Genomic DNA, 18,139 nt, shown 5'->3' with positions numbered 1-18,139 from the left:
TTCACCCAGTGTGTTTGCTGGGGGTGGATCCAAGCCAGAAGCCCTGGAAGTGTGTGTGTGTGTGTCCCCTCTGTATATACAGGCCCCACTCTGTAATTTGAACCAAATGTCCTCATTTTGTTTCTCCTCCTTTTTATAAACAAGAGGGTAAGTTGCTAGGCGATTCCCAGATCCGATGGCTTTCGGCCAGGTGAATCCTAATAAAATTTTAACTGATGATGATTTTTTATTTGGTTGGGTTTGGCTTTGATCCCTCACACCTCAGGCTGCACAATAAATAGAACTTGAGAGAAAGGAATGAAATCCCGAGCCTGGATCCAGAGCATGGTGTTGTCCCCCTTCCCTTCTAAATGGGTCCACCTCTCAACTCAGGTCTGGGGAATCTTTGATCTTAACTGTTTCAGCTGCTACTTCCAAGCCGAATTTTGAACACAGAGCTCCTTGGGGTCTGATTTTCAGAAGGGCAGAGCACTGGAGTCCTGGGTGTTCGGCACCTCTAAAGATCAGGCAAACTCTGGGTCTCTGTGTGCATGCCTGCACTTGTGCCTGCTTAGCATATATGCACACTGCCTACGTGGCAGTCACATCCCTGTGGTCAATTGCAGTTCCCAGGCAGTATTCATGGACTCACAGACTTCAAAACCGGAAGGGACTATCGGGATCATCTAGCCTGACCTCCTGCACATGGCAGGCCGCAGAACCTCGCCCACCCGCTCCTGTACTAGACCCACAACCTCTGGCTGAGTCACTGCTGTCCTCAAATCTTGATTTAAAGACGCTGAGTTACAGAGAATCCACCCTTTACACTAGTGCAAACCAGCAAGCGACCTGTGCCCCACGCTGCAGAGGAAGGCGACTTTCCCCCAGGGACTCTGCCAATCTGACCTGGGGGGAAATTCCTTCCTGACCCCATTGACTGTGTCACCTGCACTCTGCCCCCACAGTCCATCTCCCCTGGGACTCATTCTAACATCCCAACCCCCCACCCCAAGCCATTTGACACATTTTCCATTTATTTTTAAGCAAAGTTGTCAGAGTCACATTTACTCCCTTTGTTCCCAGTTGTGGGATTTTCCCCGCAAAATATGGCCCCTGGACAGGCAAGAGTCAGTGCAGGGCCAGTGTTGGGTTTAGTCCATTGGGAGCCTGCAGGTTCATGCAGTTGGAAAGAGCAGATTGCCACCTTTCCCGGGCAGCAGTGCTTGGTGCCAGCCCTGGAAGAGCCCAAGATACCCGACGGCGGAGACATAACAGAGAACAGCTGCTTCAGTTTGTTTTCATAGAGTTTCAGGCCAGAAGGGGCCAGCAGACCCTATTGCCTGACGTGTATCACAGGTCATTACATTTCATCCAGATAGGTCAGTGTTAAGCCCACAAACTTTAGGCAGACCAAAGCATTTTAGTCTCTGCCACGGGCGGAGAACAGGAGAGACCAAGGTGGCATCAATGTGATGGCAAGGAATTGGTTCGGTGAGTCTCAGCGGTGCCTGGATTTTGCTGGCTGTACTTTTCCTCTCCCTCTGAGCTGGGCACTCACGGAGAGAGAAGCTTTCCTCTGCTCCAGACTCTCCGTGCCAGTGTGGCCGGGTGCTGGTCCTGGTGCTGGTGTTGCCCGGCTATTAGCTGGACACAACTGCACCGATGCAGGTACAGCAAGCGTGGGATGCCGTGACACCCTCCCGCTCAAGCGACCTGCTCCAGTAAAGGGGGCAGGAAGGGACAGGGTGTAGTGTTACATGAGTTGCATGCAAAAAGCAGCAGCAGCATCCCAGTGTTTGCATATCGTTCGCGCACCTAGAGAGCGCCATCAACTGGCAGGTTAGGGTAACATCTGTAGTATTGTTCCTACGCTTGAGGGTTCAATACAGTTGCTGTTGTGTCACCCCAAGACGGTTGCTGAGTGGAGCAGCTCTTAGCCCAGGGTGCTAGGGGGATTCCTAGCTGCACTGCAGACTGGGACAAGCGGCTGCTATAAGTTAGAGCAGCCCCTGGGCTGCTGTAACTTACACTCAGGATCATTTGAACCCCTGGAGCATCTCACCTTGGATAGGCCCCATCCCCCAGGCTCCAGGAGGCACAGCACAGAACCAGACCCATGGCAACTAAGGCACCTGACTCTCCCTCTTAGCTGGTGGTGAGGTGCTGCTGGATTCCTCTTCCGCCTGGCACCTCTCTGAGCTCATTGCCAGCCTCTCCCTGCCCTCCCCCCCTCCTGCCCCCCACTACTGCCACCAAGGCTGAGAGAGGGGCTGGCATCCAGCAGTGGCTGAGGGGCAAATCCATGGGGTGGGGTGATTCCAGGCAGGGGGAGGGGGCAAGTTATTCAGCACTGACTGCAGACCTCTGTGGATGTCACACACCTGCTTGTGGTCTAGGGTAGATCCTAAAAATCAGCTTGTACCCAGGTCACACCGGTAGGGAAACAGCCGGTTTCCTGAAGGGTTCACAGTGCCCCCGACAGGTGCAGCTCTTGGGACAGGAAGGGGGGAAGAATCCTGTAGGCAGGGGCAGTGTAGAGCAGCATATGGTAGTCACCCAGCTAGAACTTTTGGCTAGGACTCCAGGGCTGGCTGCACAACGGGGGAGAATGGTCCTGCCAGCTATGGCAGCTGGGAGCCATCACCTCCCCGCGGGCTTTGCCAAGCTTCTCACTGCATTAATCAGGCCGATGTCTCCGATTTCCTGCAGGGTCCCCTGGAAATAATGGGCTGCCGTGGAGAGGGATTAGGTTCCAGCTGGGCCTAACAGGCTGGCAGCATCCCACCAGCCCAGAGGCTGGCATTAAAGCCATTTGCCATTACGTCTTGTGGGTCCAACGCCGACGGTGCAGTCACAGGCGAGTCTGAAAGGGCCAGGTTCCGGGCCGCATTCCGGCTGCTTGGTGCAATGCCAAGCAGCCTCCACCTGGCCTAATCAGCTGCCTGGTGCTTTCCCAGGTAGGGGGCCTGGCCAGGGGGATACGGGTGTGCTCAGGGCACCTCTGCACTCTGACTGCACACGTTGCACCTGTGAGTGACCTGACTGGAGTCTCCAGTGGCAAAAGGACAAGGCATTGCCTATAGATCCTTCTACCACAGACAATGCAGCAGACGCATCTGTGTGAGAGGCCTCCAGGGGAAAGCCAAGTACTAACTCAGGAAGGGTTTAATTTATACCCTCACATTCCGAGTTGTCTAGTTAACCTTGACAGCCCTTTAATCTCTGCTTCCTCGTTTGACTGGTTGACAGCTCCCGGGAAGCACTGCAAACCACTCCAGGAGCTGACAAAGCCAGGCTGCTGGTGTTAATTAGAGAGCAAAGAACTCAATCCCGGTCCCCAATTCCTGGCCAGCCAGGAAACCTGACTGTGCCACAATTACAGACCAAAAATAAAAAGCCCAGCCGGGCAGGTTTTAGCGCCGCTTAGGGAAGGGAAATGGACATTTTTAGTAGCTGGAAGGTTAAATGCAGGAAAACTAAATCCAGACCAAGCCATAATCTGCTGCCCCATAGCACACCCACCCCCAGCTTTCTGGCAACTCTGACTCCCCACCCATGCAGCACAGAACCTTGCCCCAAACCCAGGGATGTTCAAGGCACTCAGCCAAGACATAAAGCAATGTATGGGTCACTAGCCAGACTTGAGTGTATTCCCAGGCCAGCTCCATGTGGTTGAAGGAGACCATGTGCGTTTCCTCCCCAGTCCCGCACAGATCCCCACCCCTGCGGGGTCTAGGGAACAGGGACGGTGGCCGATAGGGACTCAGATGGGATAGGTGTAGGTCTAGGCACAGACGGTCCCCTCCACACGTCTAGAGCTTGGGGCCAGAATTTGGGAATAGGCAAATGACCAAGAGCCATATTCAGGTCCCTGTGTGCACCTGCAGGTGGTGCTATCAATTTCGGGCCGTGCAGACCAATGGCCGTATTGCACAGTGGCAGCTGTCAGGTGGGGAGGGAGGTGTGAGGAATGTTCCTTGGGGACCGGAGCTGCTGTTACCAGCGGCTCTCGGCCTGCCCCCTCCCGACTCCCTGTGCGCGTCTGACACCTGGTTCCTCTCTTTCTCCTGCAGTCTCCAGGCCACAGAGCTCCCCCGAGGACCTGAAGGCGCTGACAGGGAACGTGAACCGCCTGAACGAGAGCATCAGGGACATGCAGCTCAAGCTGCTGCAGCTGCCGCTCAAAGGGGACATCCTGGACCACATCTGGCGGCTCCAGGATCTCTTGCAGAATCACTCAGACTCCCTCTTCCTGATGACGGGCTCCCTGCAGAAGCTGGAGGGGTTCCTCTGGAGCCTACAGACGCAGGCAAGCCAAACGGACAAGGCCGTGGCCAGCCTGAGAGACAGCTTGAACCATCAGAGCGACATGGCCCAGCTGGAGACCTACAGGCTCTGGGTGGAGGGCAACAGCAGCCGGCTGCTTCTGGAGCACCACGACAGCCTCCTGACCCACCTGGCCGCCCAGGTGGAGAGCCTGAGTGACCAGCTGACCGAGGTGGGCGGGGCCGTGGGCACCATCAACAGGACCTTTTCCTATGACGTGGGCCTCCACCACACCCGGATCCAGGACCTGCAGGTGCTGATCAGCAACGCCACGGAGGACGCCCGGCAGATGAGGCGGATCCACATCGCCATGGAGCAGCAGCTGAAGCACGAGCTGGCCATCCTGAACGACGTGACCGAGGACCTGAGGCTGAAGGACTGGGAGCACTCCATTGCCTTGAGGAACATCTCCGTGATACGGGGTAAGGGCGTTCGGCTGGCTCTCCTCAGCCGAGGCCGATGGCGCCATGTGAACCCATCACATCACATGCACCAATGACTGTACAGCACTGCAGGGAGTTTACAACCTACTACCACTGCCAGCTGATGGATTTACTCCTTTAGCTCAACAGGTGGAAGCTTCCCCCGCAACTGCCTGGCTAGCTAAGGACAGGGGTGCGAGGGTCTCTTAGCAGAGCTGCAAGCTGAAAGCGTATTAATCATGTTTATGAACATAGTGCCTCAGGACTGCCTGAGCTCAAGGTCCCAGTGTGTCAGGAGCTGTACAGATACAGAATAGTAGACAGTCCCTGCCCGACATCCATCGGACACGGGGTGGGGGAAAGGGCTGGCACGCAGAAGCCAAGCGATCAATGTGGTGACCTCCAATGGCATGTGAGTGCTATCATTTTTGCGGGGCAGGGGTGGGTATAGTTAGGAGGGGATTCGCGAAACAGAAAGGCCAGGGAAGGGAGGAAGGGGACAGGGCAGGGGAGAGGGGCAGGTGTGGGGTGAGGCTGAAGTGAAGGTGAGGGAGCAGGTTGGCAGGGCAGAGAAAGTCCGGTCAGAGTGAAGCGTCCTGATATTCCCGCTTGAGCTCCTTCTGCCACTGCTCTGCCAGCCACGGTCTCCGCTGGCTCCTCCCCGCGGGGGCTTAGGGCTTGTTCAGGCTTGAAATGCTACAGCAGCCTAGCTGCAGCGCTGTGGGAGGGGTTCTCCCATTCCCCCCCCGGCCTCTCCACTGAGCGGCAGTAGCCAGACCGACAGAAAAATTCTTCCGTCGACCTAGTGCTGTCTACACCGGGGGTTAGATCGCCTTCACTGCGTTGCTGAGGGGTGCGGATTAATCACACACACACCCCCGAGCGACGTAGCTGGGCCGACTGACCGCCTGAGTGTAGATCTGGCCCTCGCTGGAGAGGGAGAGGAGGCACCCCGGGGGGCCGAGCACGGGGGATCCTTTCCCCCTCCTGCCCCAAATCAGCAGCCCCTGCTTCAACGGCTGCTGCGGCTACTCTGCCAACGTCAGCCTCCGTGCACCTCTCGGCTGGGCGTGGGGGAGAGGGGTATTGCCGACTATGTGTGGGGCCACCTGCTCACAGTCACAAGAGAAGGATGGAGCTGAACAAGGGAAGAAGCCCCAGTCTCTAGAGCCCCTGTCCGGTGTCTCTGGACTTCCAGCCCTACCCCCCAGCCCATTCTTCTGACCTTCCTGCCACGTCCTCGCTCTCCCTGGGCTGTTCTGCCTCGGGGAGGGGCAGCAGGCTAGTCGGCTAGACAGGCTAGATGCTTTCACCTTCCTGCCGCCTGGGCACAGGGCCGACAGCAGACATCTGCGGAGGTGGCTCTGGGGCCACCGGCTGCAGTTTCCAGCCAGCACTGAAGATGGAAACTTGTGTCCTGTAGGGTAGGTTTGGGTCTAGGAGGCGGCACTCCCTTCCGGCCGGCTTGCTTGTGGCTTGGTTTGAACCATAATGTGTGGTTTGGGATGGCTTTAACCACCCCTCTGGGTTTAGCAGCGCACCCTCGCGCTCAGCTTACTGCAGGGAAGCAGAGAGATGGCACGGAAGTGTCCGTAGAGAGCGTGTGTACCGTGTTGTTGTAGCCAGGTCGGCCCCAGCAGGCGGGGAGTCAATAGCTTTTATTGGACCGACTTCTGTTGGTGAGAAACAAGCTTTCGAGCTTACACAGGGCTCTTCTGCAGGTCTGGGAAAGGTAACCAGAGTGTCACAGCTAAATGCGAGATGGAACAGATCGTTGAGCAAAAGTAGTTAGCGCATATGTCAAAGGACCATTCAAGGTGAAGTGGCCCATTAGTACATCTCCAATCATAGGGGGAAAGGGATGGGGAAAGGCTGGGGGGGTTGTTAAGTGGGTTATAGATTATTGTAATAAGCCATAAATCCAGTGTCTATTCAGTCCATGATTTGTAGTGCCTAGCAAAGTTATGACGTTCCCGTGCTGGGCTTTTGAAGGTGTTGTGCAAGTTTCCTTTGAGGCCGAGGACTGAGAGGTCAGCTATGGAGTGATTGCTCTGTGAAAAGTGTTCACTCATAGGCGACAGGGTGTTTTCATCTTTTATCCTTTCCCTGTGTGTGAGTTCATTTGTGAGTGTAGCAACTGTCTCTTTTCACCCACATAGTTGTTACTGGGGCATTTAGTGCACTGGGTGAGGTATCCCACATGTAGTCACAGACATGAGTAGGACCCATGGATCTTAAAAGGTGTGTTCGGTGTTGATCATTGTAGCGGTGGAGATATGTCTGCCGTTTTGCATCTGTTGTTCTAGCAGGGTCTGGCACTGCTTTGAGTTGGTGTGTCCTGGTTTGTGTGGAGCTTGCTTCTGATGATGAGCTTGGAGAGATTGAGGGGTTGTGTAAAGGCCAGAAGAGGGGGTTCAGGAAAGATTTCTTTCAGGATGGGTTGTCATTGTTTGATGATACCCTGTAGGGGTTCCCTTGTGGGGTAGTAGGTGACAACTAGGGGTGTGCACTCGGAGTGTGTTTTAGTTCTGTGTTGAAGCAGGTTCTCTCGCGGTATTTGGATGGCCCGTTCCATGATGCGATCTACTTCTCTGATGCAGTGACCTTGTTTGGTGAAGGCGGTTTTGAGTGTATTAAGGTGCAAATCCGGGACTCTCTCCTCAGATCATATTTGGTGTCATCTGTGAGGCTGGCTCACAGCCTGTAGAGAGCAGATTCAGAGAGCATGGGCATGTGGAGTGTTTCCCTTGGGCTTGGGTGCCCCGCGCCATGAACTGTAGTTTGAGCGGCTGGAACTGAAGAGAGGAAGTTGAGCAGCTAAGAGAGGACGGGAGAAGTTTTATAGTTACACAGTTTAAAGCTCTCTGTTTGGGACACGTTATTTTCCATGACACCGATTTCACTCCAGTGATCAGTTGTGTCGTGCTGGAGAAAGGAAGTCATTGCTAAAGGTTCCACACCCTGTGTCCCTCCAATTAAGCCAGTGTTTCCCAAACTTTTGAAATCTGAGCTCAGGCCTCCAGAAAATGAAAGTAGCTGCCCTAGGAGGTGTTAAAGGGCCACTCGAAATGAGCTGTCACAGTAGATCATGTAGGTCTCCTTAATCTGATTGTTCCTCTCCTTTCTTCCTTACCTTGATGAGCTATAAAATGGTTGACAATGCTGACGTTTAAAGTATCATCATTGGCCTCCAAGTGAGCACCCACTGAAGTGACCCAGGCAGAGCTATTGTCTCAAGCTCTCTGCAGGCTCAGGCAGGTGTCTCTGCATCAGCTTCACTCAAGTCACATTTTCAAGGCTTTATTCGCAACGATGATCACGAAAGACTAACTTTTTTTCAAAACACAAAGCTGAACCTGGAGATCAAGTGAGAGGCCCATCTCACCTGCCACCCCTGGCCCCTATTCTCCCCTGGCTAGTTCATCTTGTGCCCCACTCTTTAGAAAACACTGAATTCAATGTTACAGTTTGCAGCATCCACGCCGGGGAAGACCAGATAGATGATCCTAAGGTCAAAGGACGTGTCGAAATAAAATTCTCTCATTAAAATGCACCCTCCAGGCCTTCTCTTTTCATCCAAAAAAAAGCAAAAATGGCTCAAGCCCAACTTTAAATAAACCCTTTGCAGGTCGCCTTTAAATATCGTTATATAATCCATGCTAGTACAGTACGGGTCTTTGTCCCACTTTAATGGCTGGAGTGTGTAAGAGGCTTATGAGCTAATGGCCCTGGAGTGTTAGAGATTCATGCTTTTAGCTCCACTTGCCCTGGGTTCAGTTCCCCCAGGCAGCCCGAGGAGGCTTTTCATTGCAGAGATTTTAGATGGCCTACAGCACAAGATTTCCCGGTGAACTCAACCAGTGATCAGACTATGCCCTGGAAGGTGAGGCTCTGTGTCACTGAAAGACAAAGGCCTCCTGGATATAATCATGCCACACCCCTATACCCGGGTGCGTTCTTCTGGCCAGCTAGCAACAAGTGGGTGGGAGGGCGTTTGCAGTTTTTCATCAAGCAAGGTTTATCTGTCTGTAAAATCAAGCAGCCTGCATGGAAATGAAAGGTTAAATGCCCAGCAGCTGAATTTGAACCCGGAAGTCGCTTTCAGTTCATGGGAGGCGAGTGGCGAGCTGGGAGGCAGAAGGGCCAGAGGATTGGGGGATAGCATTGACCGATTATCCAAACACAAGCCTCATAACGCTGGCTTCTGCTAGCTGCAAAAGGGGCCAGCTTGGGCCTGGGCTACAGAGGGCCAGGGGCTGGTACCCCTGGGTGAGCCAGGTAGCCCATGTTCTGAGAGAATGCAGGTACATGTCAGTGGGCTTTGTGTGTGGATGGTCATGGTAGATGGTGTGTGGTGAATCTGGGCTTAAACATGGGTCAGAGCCCAGGTGTGCTGTGTAGACATAAGGCTGTGCACCTGCCCCTCCAGCATCACTGCAGGCCTCTCTAGGTGTGGCTTTGCCCCCCTGCCTGAGGGATTGGTTGTGGCTGAGGACAGGATGGATCCTGACACACAGGGTGTGTTACTGTGATGAATACAAGCACAGCAAACTCTCTCCAGATGGGCCAACCTCTGGGTTGACACTTTCTTGGCAGTCTCGTCCTCCACTCCCTCTCTTTTTGGATCTCCAGCTCTCCCGCTCTCTCCCTTTCCCACTCGCTGTCATCGCCAGCGTGCTGCGAATCAGGTAATTTACGATCCCGCCGCCCTGCTTGGCCGAGCCGCCTTCCAAAAGGGCTTTCTCCCCCTCCGCCTGTCCTCGGCTCAATGCAGCCAATGTTCCCAGTTGGGGAAGGGGGAGGTGGGAGCCCTCCTGCCTAGGTGGTGCCTTGCACCCCATACAGAGCCGAGGCTGCCCGGGGCTCTGGCATTCCCAGGCCGTTAGGAGAACAAGACAGCATCACGGTCCTAATTGCACAGTGGTTTGGAACCTCTGTTAGATATGGCCGAGAGAGGATTTTCTAGTGTGTGGATGACCAGATTCTTCCCCCACAGAACGTCTTCATCCAAAGCCCCGTGTATATTTTAAATCCACCCACATCCAGCAAGGGTTCTGACTGGCAGCTGAGTGGGACTCTGCTATAAATGAACTGATCATGCATGAGACAAATCCAACGTCTGCCCTTAAAAATCGGAGACTCTATGGCTCTGTGAACACCAAAGACCAAATCCTTACTGCTTTGTACACGCTGGGGCACTGGTTACGGTTCCTAGGTGCTACCGTAATAGAAATGATAAATAATCATTGTACAAACTTCAGGTCAAATCCATCCCTTGTGTAGCTCCATTGAAGTCAGTCTGACTAAATAAGGGATGAGTTTGGCTTGGTGTTTTCTTCCATTAGTACAGGCTACTAATAACCCTGGGCAGAGGCCACCTCAGTCCCGCTCTGCAGCCCCCACAGCTGTACCAGTCTCTCACCCTCCCCTCTTCCCAGCTCCGCCAATGCACCTCAGTCCTGATCTGTGTCCCCACTGGTCTGCCCCGCTTCCAGCTTGGCCAATGCCACTCAACTGTGATGTGTAGGCTCCCACCTGCTAGTCCAGTCCGGGGCTCCCCACACGCCGTCCTGCCAATGCCCCTTACGCCTGGCTTGCAGCATGCTCTGTTATCCTGTCTAGGTGTAACCCCCATTGGCAGCATGTGGGACTTTGGCTCTCCAGCGGCGGAGAGTTGTGGGGGTTAGCCTTTTCTCTCAAGCGGTAGTGGCTTTTGAGTGGCCAAATATTATTGGATGTAAGACATGGGAGGTTGTGGAATCCCCGTCATGGGAGGTCTTTGAGAACAGGCCGGACAAACACCTGTCAGGGATGGTCCAGGTTTACTTGGTTCTGCCTCGGCACAGGGGGCTGGACTTGATGACCTCTCTCGAGGTCCCTTCCAGCCCGACATTTCTAGGACTCTATGAATCCCCACCCCCGATTTCTGGTGACAAATAGAGTTTTAACGGGAGACTGAGATTCCTGTGTAGTTTACATGTAAACTTCTGATGTCTGGCCGAAAAGCACTCATCATCTTGGGGTGGATGTTTTGTCTGATCTGTTGATGTGTATTAGTTATATTGATCAATTAGAAATGCCAGTTAGCACTGTCGTTTGGTGGGGTCCTGCTTTGTGATTGGAGCCAGAAGTATGAGTTATTACGAGAACTCCCGTGTGCTTGCCAGAGACAGTCACACTTAGGCAAGGCTCTCTGCCCTTGTAATATTTTTATGAGCACGGTTGGCAAAAGCACAAACACTCCAATCCGGCAAAGAAGACAGAGATAATACGAAGCGCCCCGAGCGTCCATGTACTCACACCATCCCTCGCAGAGGCTTCAAAGGGATGGGACAGATGATCCATGCATGGTTCTATCTCTTACGTGCCAAGAAGAGCCCAGTGGGTTGAGCCATGGATAGCCCTATCATAGGGCTCTGTGGCCACCATGAATATTCATAAGGATGTTTGGCCTCTGTGGTCCATATCTAAACTGTCTCACCCTAATAATGTGGCGTGTCATCTCCTTATAGGCTAGTATATCATTTACTGCAGGCTCATTTGCCTAGATGGCAGTTAGGTTACCATGTCATCCTTGTGGTTGACCGTCTGTGCCATGTTCCTATCCTAAAATATCCCACACTAGCATTAGCTGGTGTTTTGCGGTTACCTGCCGGGAGTTTCGTCAGACTTCTCCATGGCAGCATTCTGTCTTGTGAGATCCTAGAGCTACTCCCAGTCAGCTACTCGTGCTAAAACACCTGCTACAGCTTTATTGGGCCTTATGCTTCAACTTTGGCTAAGCTATTGTCTTACAGGCTTTGAGGCTATTACTGCTTTCGCTTATAACTTTACCTTACTTGGCAAATGCTTCCACCTATAGGTGAGTGGTCAGTTTGGATGAGCTATTACCAGCAGAAGAGTGAGTTTGTGTGTGTATGGGGGTGTGGGGGGTGTGAGAAAACCTGGATTTGTGCTGGAAATGGCCCACCTTGATTATCATGCACATTGTAGGGAGAGTGGTCACTTTGGATGAGCTATTACCAGCAGGATAGTGAGTTTGTGTGTGTGGTTTTTGGGAGGGAGGTGAGGGGGTGAGAGAACCTGGATTTGTGCAGGAAATGGCCCAACTTGATTATCATGCACATTGTGTAAAGAGTTGTCACTTTGGATGGGCTATCACCAGCAGGAGAGTGAATTTGTGTGGAGGGTGAGAAAACCTGGATTTGAGCTGGAAATGGCCCAACTTGATGATCACTTTAGATAAGCTATTACCAGCAGGACAGTGGGGTGGGAGGAGGTATTGTTTCATGATCTCTGTGTGTATATAAAGTCTGCTGCAGTTTCCACGGTATGCATCCGATGAAGTGAGCTGTAGCTCACGAAAGCTCATGCTCAAATAAATTGGTTAGTCTCTAAGGTGCCACAAGTCCTCCTGTTCTTTTCACCTATAGGCTGCAGGCGATATCAGCCTGAAACTCCTTATCCTCTTTCCTTGCCCCGCCTTCTCCTTTTACGACTACTTCCCCTTGCCAGTGGTACTGCTGATCAGACGGACACACAGCCGTGAACTGGTGGGTGTGTATGTGCGTGCACCCTCTACTGGATGAAGTCAGAACTTCCCAGGCCTTTGTCATAGATCCTAGACTGCTGGCAGCTAATCGAAGATTTCCCTTTAGTTCAGGTAGCTTTGGAAGCAGGAGGCTCTGAGTTCTATCCCTGCTGCTTCTGGGATTCCTTCATGGGCAGCCTAGTGGTCAAGGGCTCATTACAGCATTTTTAGGAGCATCCCTCCGGTCCCCTCCCCCCGTCCAAGGGCCTTGGTCTGCTCTGTCCACTGTCCACCCTGTCCACTGTCTTCCTCTTTCGGTGTCAGGAGGGCATGGGGGCACCACAGGTGACCATCTGCATGGTCTTAAGACCAACTCCTGCCTTTGTGTGTGGGGAGGGTGGGGGAGCGGTTGAGTGTGGGGAGTCTTTGCCAACTGCGGGCAGACAGCTTCGGACGGTTGCTGGCTTTCATTAGTGAGCCCCCCGCCCCCATCTTAAACCTGTAATTTACTGAGGCCCTTTAAATTTAAAATCATTAAGCTAGTTTGATTGTTGCCCCTGGGGAGGGTCTGGGATGAAAACAAGCTGGTGGCTCTGAACACATGGAAACTGTCTTTAACAAAACCATCCTGCCCCCAACATCCCATTCTCACTAATGTGGGGGCACAGCTTGGATAGTTGTGGGGGGAGGTGATGGAAGTGGAGGGGGTGGGGACCAGCTGTAGGTTTTGGTGTGAAAGGGGCAATGCAGATCCATTTTGCAATGCCCCTGGGGAAAAGCACACACGTGTCTCTCCGGCTTAAGGGAAGTCAGGCGGGGCCCTGGCTCGGGTTATTTTCCAGTGCGCCTGTAACGCGAGGCCATGTGGAACTTTATGGAGCAGTTGCTGCGTGAGGGACCTTGAATCCAGCCACGCTGGAGCCAGCTGAGTGCAAGCGTAAGAGCTCTTCAGCCATGGGATGGTTTGGAGCCTTCTCTCTAGGTATTTCCTGGCTCGGGATCTGCTTTTTGGGGCCCCTGTGAAGTGAAGAGACTTTAACTGAAGGCCGGAAAGGGACATGCAGGTCAAATTTAGGTCCCAGTGCAGGCTCTGTGAATGCAGAAAAGGAACTTTTCTGAGAGCCCCAAGAGCAAACGGAAACGTTTCCAGGGTTGGCTTTGATTTTAAATCCAGTGAAGAGATCCTGGGTTGAACAAAGGACTGGTCCCCTGCGGCATTCGCAGCCCAGGCATTGCACCATAGGGCTAGGGCAGCAGAGCTCGAGAGTGAAACTGGCCACGAACCAAAGCAATGGGGACGAGTCTATGTTCAGGGCCTGTCCTGAGAGAACTAGAGACTCGGGTCTGGAATAGCGGGGGGGCTGTGGATGAGACTGAGCGACACCAGCAGAGCTGGAATTATGGGGGAAAGGGAGGTCACAGGTCAGGACTGAGGGGCATTGGCAGAGCTGTGTGTATGGAGAAGCTTCCAGAGCACCTGCTGTCATAATCTCCCTTCTCTGAGAACTTAGACAAGCCACAGAGCGAGCACGCAAAGGTCCTGCCTTCAGAACTGCTGTTTTCTCACCTCACTGAAAAACTCTTCATCCTCTCCTTTAATACCAGACATAGCTCTGCCCTTCATCCTCCCCTTTAACACCTGACATAGCTCCGCCCTTCATCCTCCCCTTTAATACCAGACATAGCTCCGCCCTTCATCCTCCCCTGTAAAACCTGGCATTACTGGTTTATACTTTAAGGGTCCTTAACTCTGCTAGCCACAGATGTCTCCTTGTGCCTCTTTGCTTCCCTTACGAATTTTCTCCTATTCCTAGTTTCTGATTAGAGTCATTACTGTCAAGAGTCCCATTCTTCCATTTGTTATATATGATTTTTTTTAAAAATGGTAGCTGCTTTCACTTCTTTCTGCTTCTAAGTCCAGTTGTTTTTGTTGCTGTTGTTGTTTTAAAAGCAGTGTAACATTCTTTCTCTCCTGTGGGATTGTGTCTTTTTGGGCATCTATAAAATATTCTTAAACAGTTCCTCATTATCATTCACATTTTTCTGTTTAAATGCTTTCTCTCAACTGATTTGGCTCATAATTGGTTTCAGCTTTGTGAAATTGCTGCTTTTAAATCGCCAGCTAGATGCGTTACCGGTTGGACTTTATTCTGTTTGCACATAACAAATGTAATCAAGTTGTGATCCCTTGTACCTAAGCTACCACTTGTTTTTATTTCTGTGACCAATTCCTCTTTATCTGTTATGATGAAATCCAAGACAGGATTCCCCTGCATTGGAGGTTTTAATAGTTCCGAAGCAAATGTTTGCAGAAAATGATGAAATTTTGACTTTTCATTCCAATTCGGGATGAAAGGAAATTTTGACATGTCAGAATTTCTTCTGGGATGGAAATTCTGAATTTTGACCATCTCTAAACAGGCGCCTCTGACAGGAATTACTTGGTGAATTTCTCTGGCCTGTGCAATTCAGAAAGTCAAATGAGATGATCATGGCCTTGAAATCCATGAATCGGGGAAGAAGGCACCTGGCAAACTTCACCTCAGTCATGGCGCTTGTATGTTTTGGGACAGGGGCCTGCCTTTAATCCATGTCCATTAGGCACTTCCCACACTTTTCTGGGCATTTGCTAAATAATAATCGACAGTTAAGGGCAGAGGTGTGCATGTGTCCATCTGCTGCTGCTACTGCTCTGTCTAAAGAGCCACTAACCGTCTTTACGTGTCATATTTCAGGGCCTCCAGGACCAAAAGGAGACCAAGGCAATGAAGGAATGGAAGGCGAGCCTGGAGTTCCTGGTTTACCTGGACTAAGAGGTAACAGACTATGTACTAGGTGCCCACAGGAATTGCTCCAGGAAATATGCCGATCAACTTCAATGGGCTATGGCACACTGTTAGCACTATACAAATAATAAATAGCAGTAACAAAGAGATGAGCAAGACGCATTGGGTACCATCCCTCCAGCCAATACAGGTTTGTTTCCCAGAGTCGATTCTCCAGCACTTTGTCCAGTCTAGTTTTAAATGACTCAGATGATGGAGTTTCCATCACAATCTTTAGGAGATTGATCCGTAAACTAGGAGATCTCATTGTCCTGACATTTTCCCCTATGTGCCTAATTTTTATTGTTGGCTTAATTCTGTTCTGTTAGTGTTACAACACATAACTACCTTTGAGTGGTTTTGTAGGGCCCCAGACCTAGCAAGTGGTCTTGCAATGTGACCTAGAGGTCCAGACACCAGCTCCACAGGCAATCAAGGAGTACTATTCCCAGCTGTGCCATTGATTTGCCATGTGACCTTGCTAACTTGCTGCCCCTTTCTGTGCCTCAGTTTCCCCACTTGTAAGACTCAGGGTACAGATGCCAGCCCTCCTTGAAACAAGCACCTCGAGGAGCTCTGGATAAAACACACTACAGAAGGGCTAATTATTACCCCTGGTTATGTCACCCGAGACAATTCCTCTCCCTGTCGTTTGCAGCATTCCAAATCCTTTGGAGCAACGATCTTGTTCCCCAGGCTTCTGAGCCATCTTGTGCATGCTTAGAGGCTGACTTCCAGAGATCACCGCCCTGGAAACTCAGCCCATATTACTTCTTGAACTCTTTCCCCTCTGTAATCCGATCCCCTTTCTCCTGCCATAAAGCTAGGTTGGGTGGGATAGTTTAACTTCCTTTCGGTGCACTAGGTGTACTGTCCCACTATGCCTCCATAGAGTGACCACTGACTTAGAGCTGGCATGTAGCGGGCAGGCTCATGGGGGCCTTCAGGTGGCAATCAGCCATCAACCATACTCACAGGCATACCCGGGTCCTCGAGCCGCTCCTGGAATTAGCGCTTCTGGGGTGGAGGGGGGGTGGCACATCAGTCGTCATCAGCCAGTCACTGCTGTCCAACGCTGTGATGCCTTTGCCATACTAACAACATGATTTGGGTATGGAGCTAAACAAATTCCCTGCTTCTTTGCATTCCTATGGACACCCCCACGTGCTCAGAGATGCAAGGTGAGCCTTTGTCTCCGGCAGTGCTGATGGCTTGCTGGGATAGTTGCTGGGCCTGATAGTCTGCCAGAGTGGTCCTTTGATATCCTCCCATGCTGCCTTCATTCACTGGAGTAGCAATTTAATGTAAACAAACTAAGCATCTGATCACCTGCTCCTTTCATAGCCACACGCTGCATGGTTTAGTGGAATTGACATTTCCAGCAAACCACTAACTTCTAAGCAGATGGTTTGCAGGCAGGAAACAAAGGGTTAGTATCAGCAAAAAAACAAAGTAAAACCAAAGGCAGCGGGAAGCAGCCGCACATGGGGTCCTGAAGTGCTGGGGAATGGGAATTTGAGATCCTGGTGGGGTTGGGAATCTGGACCTTTCTTAGGGGTTACATGAAACTTTTCCAAGTTTCAGGAAACATTCCCCCCCCCCTTAATTTAAACCATTGTTTGTCAAGGCAAATTCAATTAAAAACAAAAGGAAAGCATGTTTTTCTATCTAAGTGGAAGTCTGTATGTAGGTCAAAAGGGGCTGAGACAGACATCTGTAGCGGCCCGGAACTCCCAGAACCAAGCTGAATCAGACCACAAAAGTTCTGAGCTGTTTGGGGACCGGCCCAGGTGGATACAAACTTACCCAAAGTTTGGGGGTGTTTTTTTTTAGTTCTGATCCAAATCTAGAATTCCAGATTTGCGAGCAAGTCTTGTAAGTGGCACAACCAGTATCATAAAACAACCTGGAGAAGTCAGATGGGGAAAAGGCCTATTCGACCATGCAGTTTATCTCCCCAGCAACGCAAGGCTGTTCCCTCCAGGGTATTCTCCAGGGCTTTGTCTGGCCTACTTTGTAACATCCCACGTGATGGGGCTTCCACGCCTTCTATTGGGAGACTATTACAAAGCTTCATGGACCTCCCTCCGTGTATCAGGACACCATGGGAGAGAAGTCCTTCCACCCCCCACATCAGACAGTTTCCCATTGAGCATGTGAAGAAGAATCGCTGGGTTAGGCATCTAATCCCATTTACACCCCAAGACACTGACCATATCCAAATGACTCTCCTTTCCCCACACCCTGTAAGATGGATCCTGGTGGCATTGCTGGGGTGCAGAGAATCCCAGAATCCATCACCACACACAGAGTCAGCCAACACATTCTCTGTTTCATCCCACTCCCCATCTGATGAGAGAGACACTCTCAGTTGGCTGCAAATACTCGTCTCTCGCCTGGAGAGGACAGGTTGGGTTTGACCATGTCAGCCACGTGACACGTTGGCTGAGTGCATCCCTGTCACCCTCTAGTGGCTGGATCCACAACTGCGACTTGCTGCTAGCCTTCCTCCTATAGCTCCGATGCTTAAAGGCATGGGGTGTGGTGCTAGAAGCCCTGTGTTCGAGCCTTGCTGATGACTTGTGTGTGCTAGGCTGGATGGTCTTGTAAGACACACTCCCCTGCCCCACGTGGGACTGTAAAACCAGCCAAGCTGGCAGAAAAACCCATCTGTTCTACTAAAGAGCTTGTCAGCAATGGCTACCCATGTTATTGCACGCTCGTTGACAGATTAATGGCTGTTTTTATTTGGGTTTAATCAGCATCACAAATGGATTGTCTGGCTGCTGCTGCTTTTTTTGTTTGTTAACTCTTTAAGATTTGTGTCAATTTTGAAACTTGCTTGTACATTTCCGCCGTTGCTGGCTCCTTTGTCTTTCACACGGGATCAAAGAAATTCTCCCAGCCAGGGCACCACCATGGCCTGGGGTTTAGAAAGGAATTCAGCTTGTGATGGGGTGCAGGGGAAGCATGTAAAAGGCTAGCTGGCCAGCATTAATTCCCCTTCTGCATAGCACCTTCCCCCACTCAGACAGCTGCAACTAATCAGATCCTGA

At 51.6% G+C, this 18,139-nt stretch overlaps 1 protein-coding gene across 1 annotated transcript in view; it reads left to right on the top strand.

The window, feature by feature from the left end:
* SCARA5 (scavenger receptor class A member 5) overlaps nt 1-18,139 on the top strand; it is a 137,482-nt gene that overhangs the window by 72,800 nt on the left and 46,543 nt on the right. Inside the window, exons 4-5 of the mRNA XM_073335533.1 lie at nt 4,053-4,727; nt 14,994-15,074. Coding sequence (XP_073191634.1) covers nt 4,053-4,727; nt 14,994-15,074 — 756 coding nt within the window. The remainder of the gene's footprint in view (nt 1-4,052; nt 4,728-14,993; nt 15,075-18,139) is intronic.

The sequence above is a fragment of the Lepidochelys kempii genome, chromosome 3 (genome assembly GCF_965140265.1).
Source record: "Lepidochelys kempii isolate rLepKem1 chromosome 3, rLepKem1.hap2, whole genome shotgun sequence".
Classification (NCBI taxonomy): Eukaryota; Metazoa; Chordata; order Testudines; family Cheloniidae; genus Lepidochelys; species Lepidochelys kempii.
The sequence above is the reverse complement of the archived record's forward strand: the minus strand, read 5'-3'. Positions and strand labels throughout refer to the sequence as shown.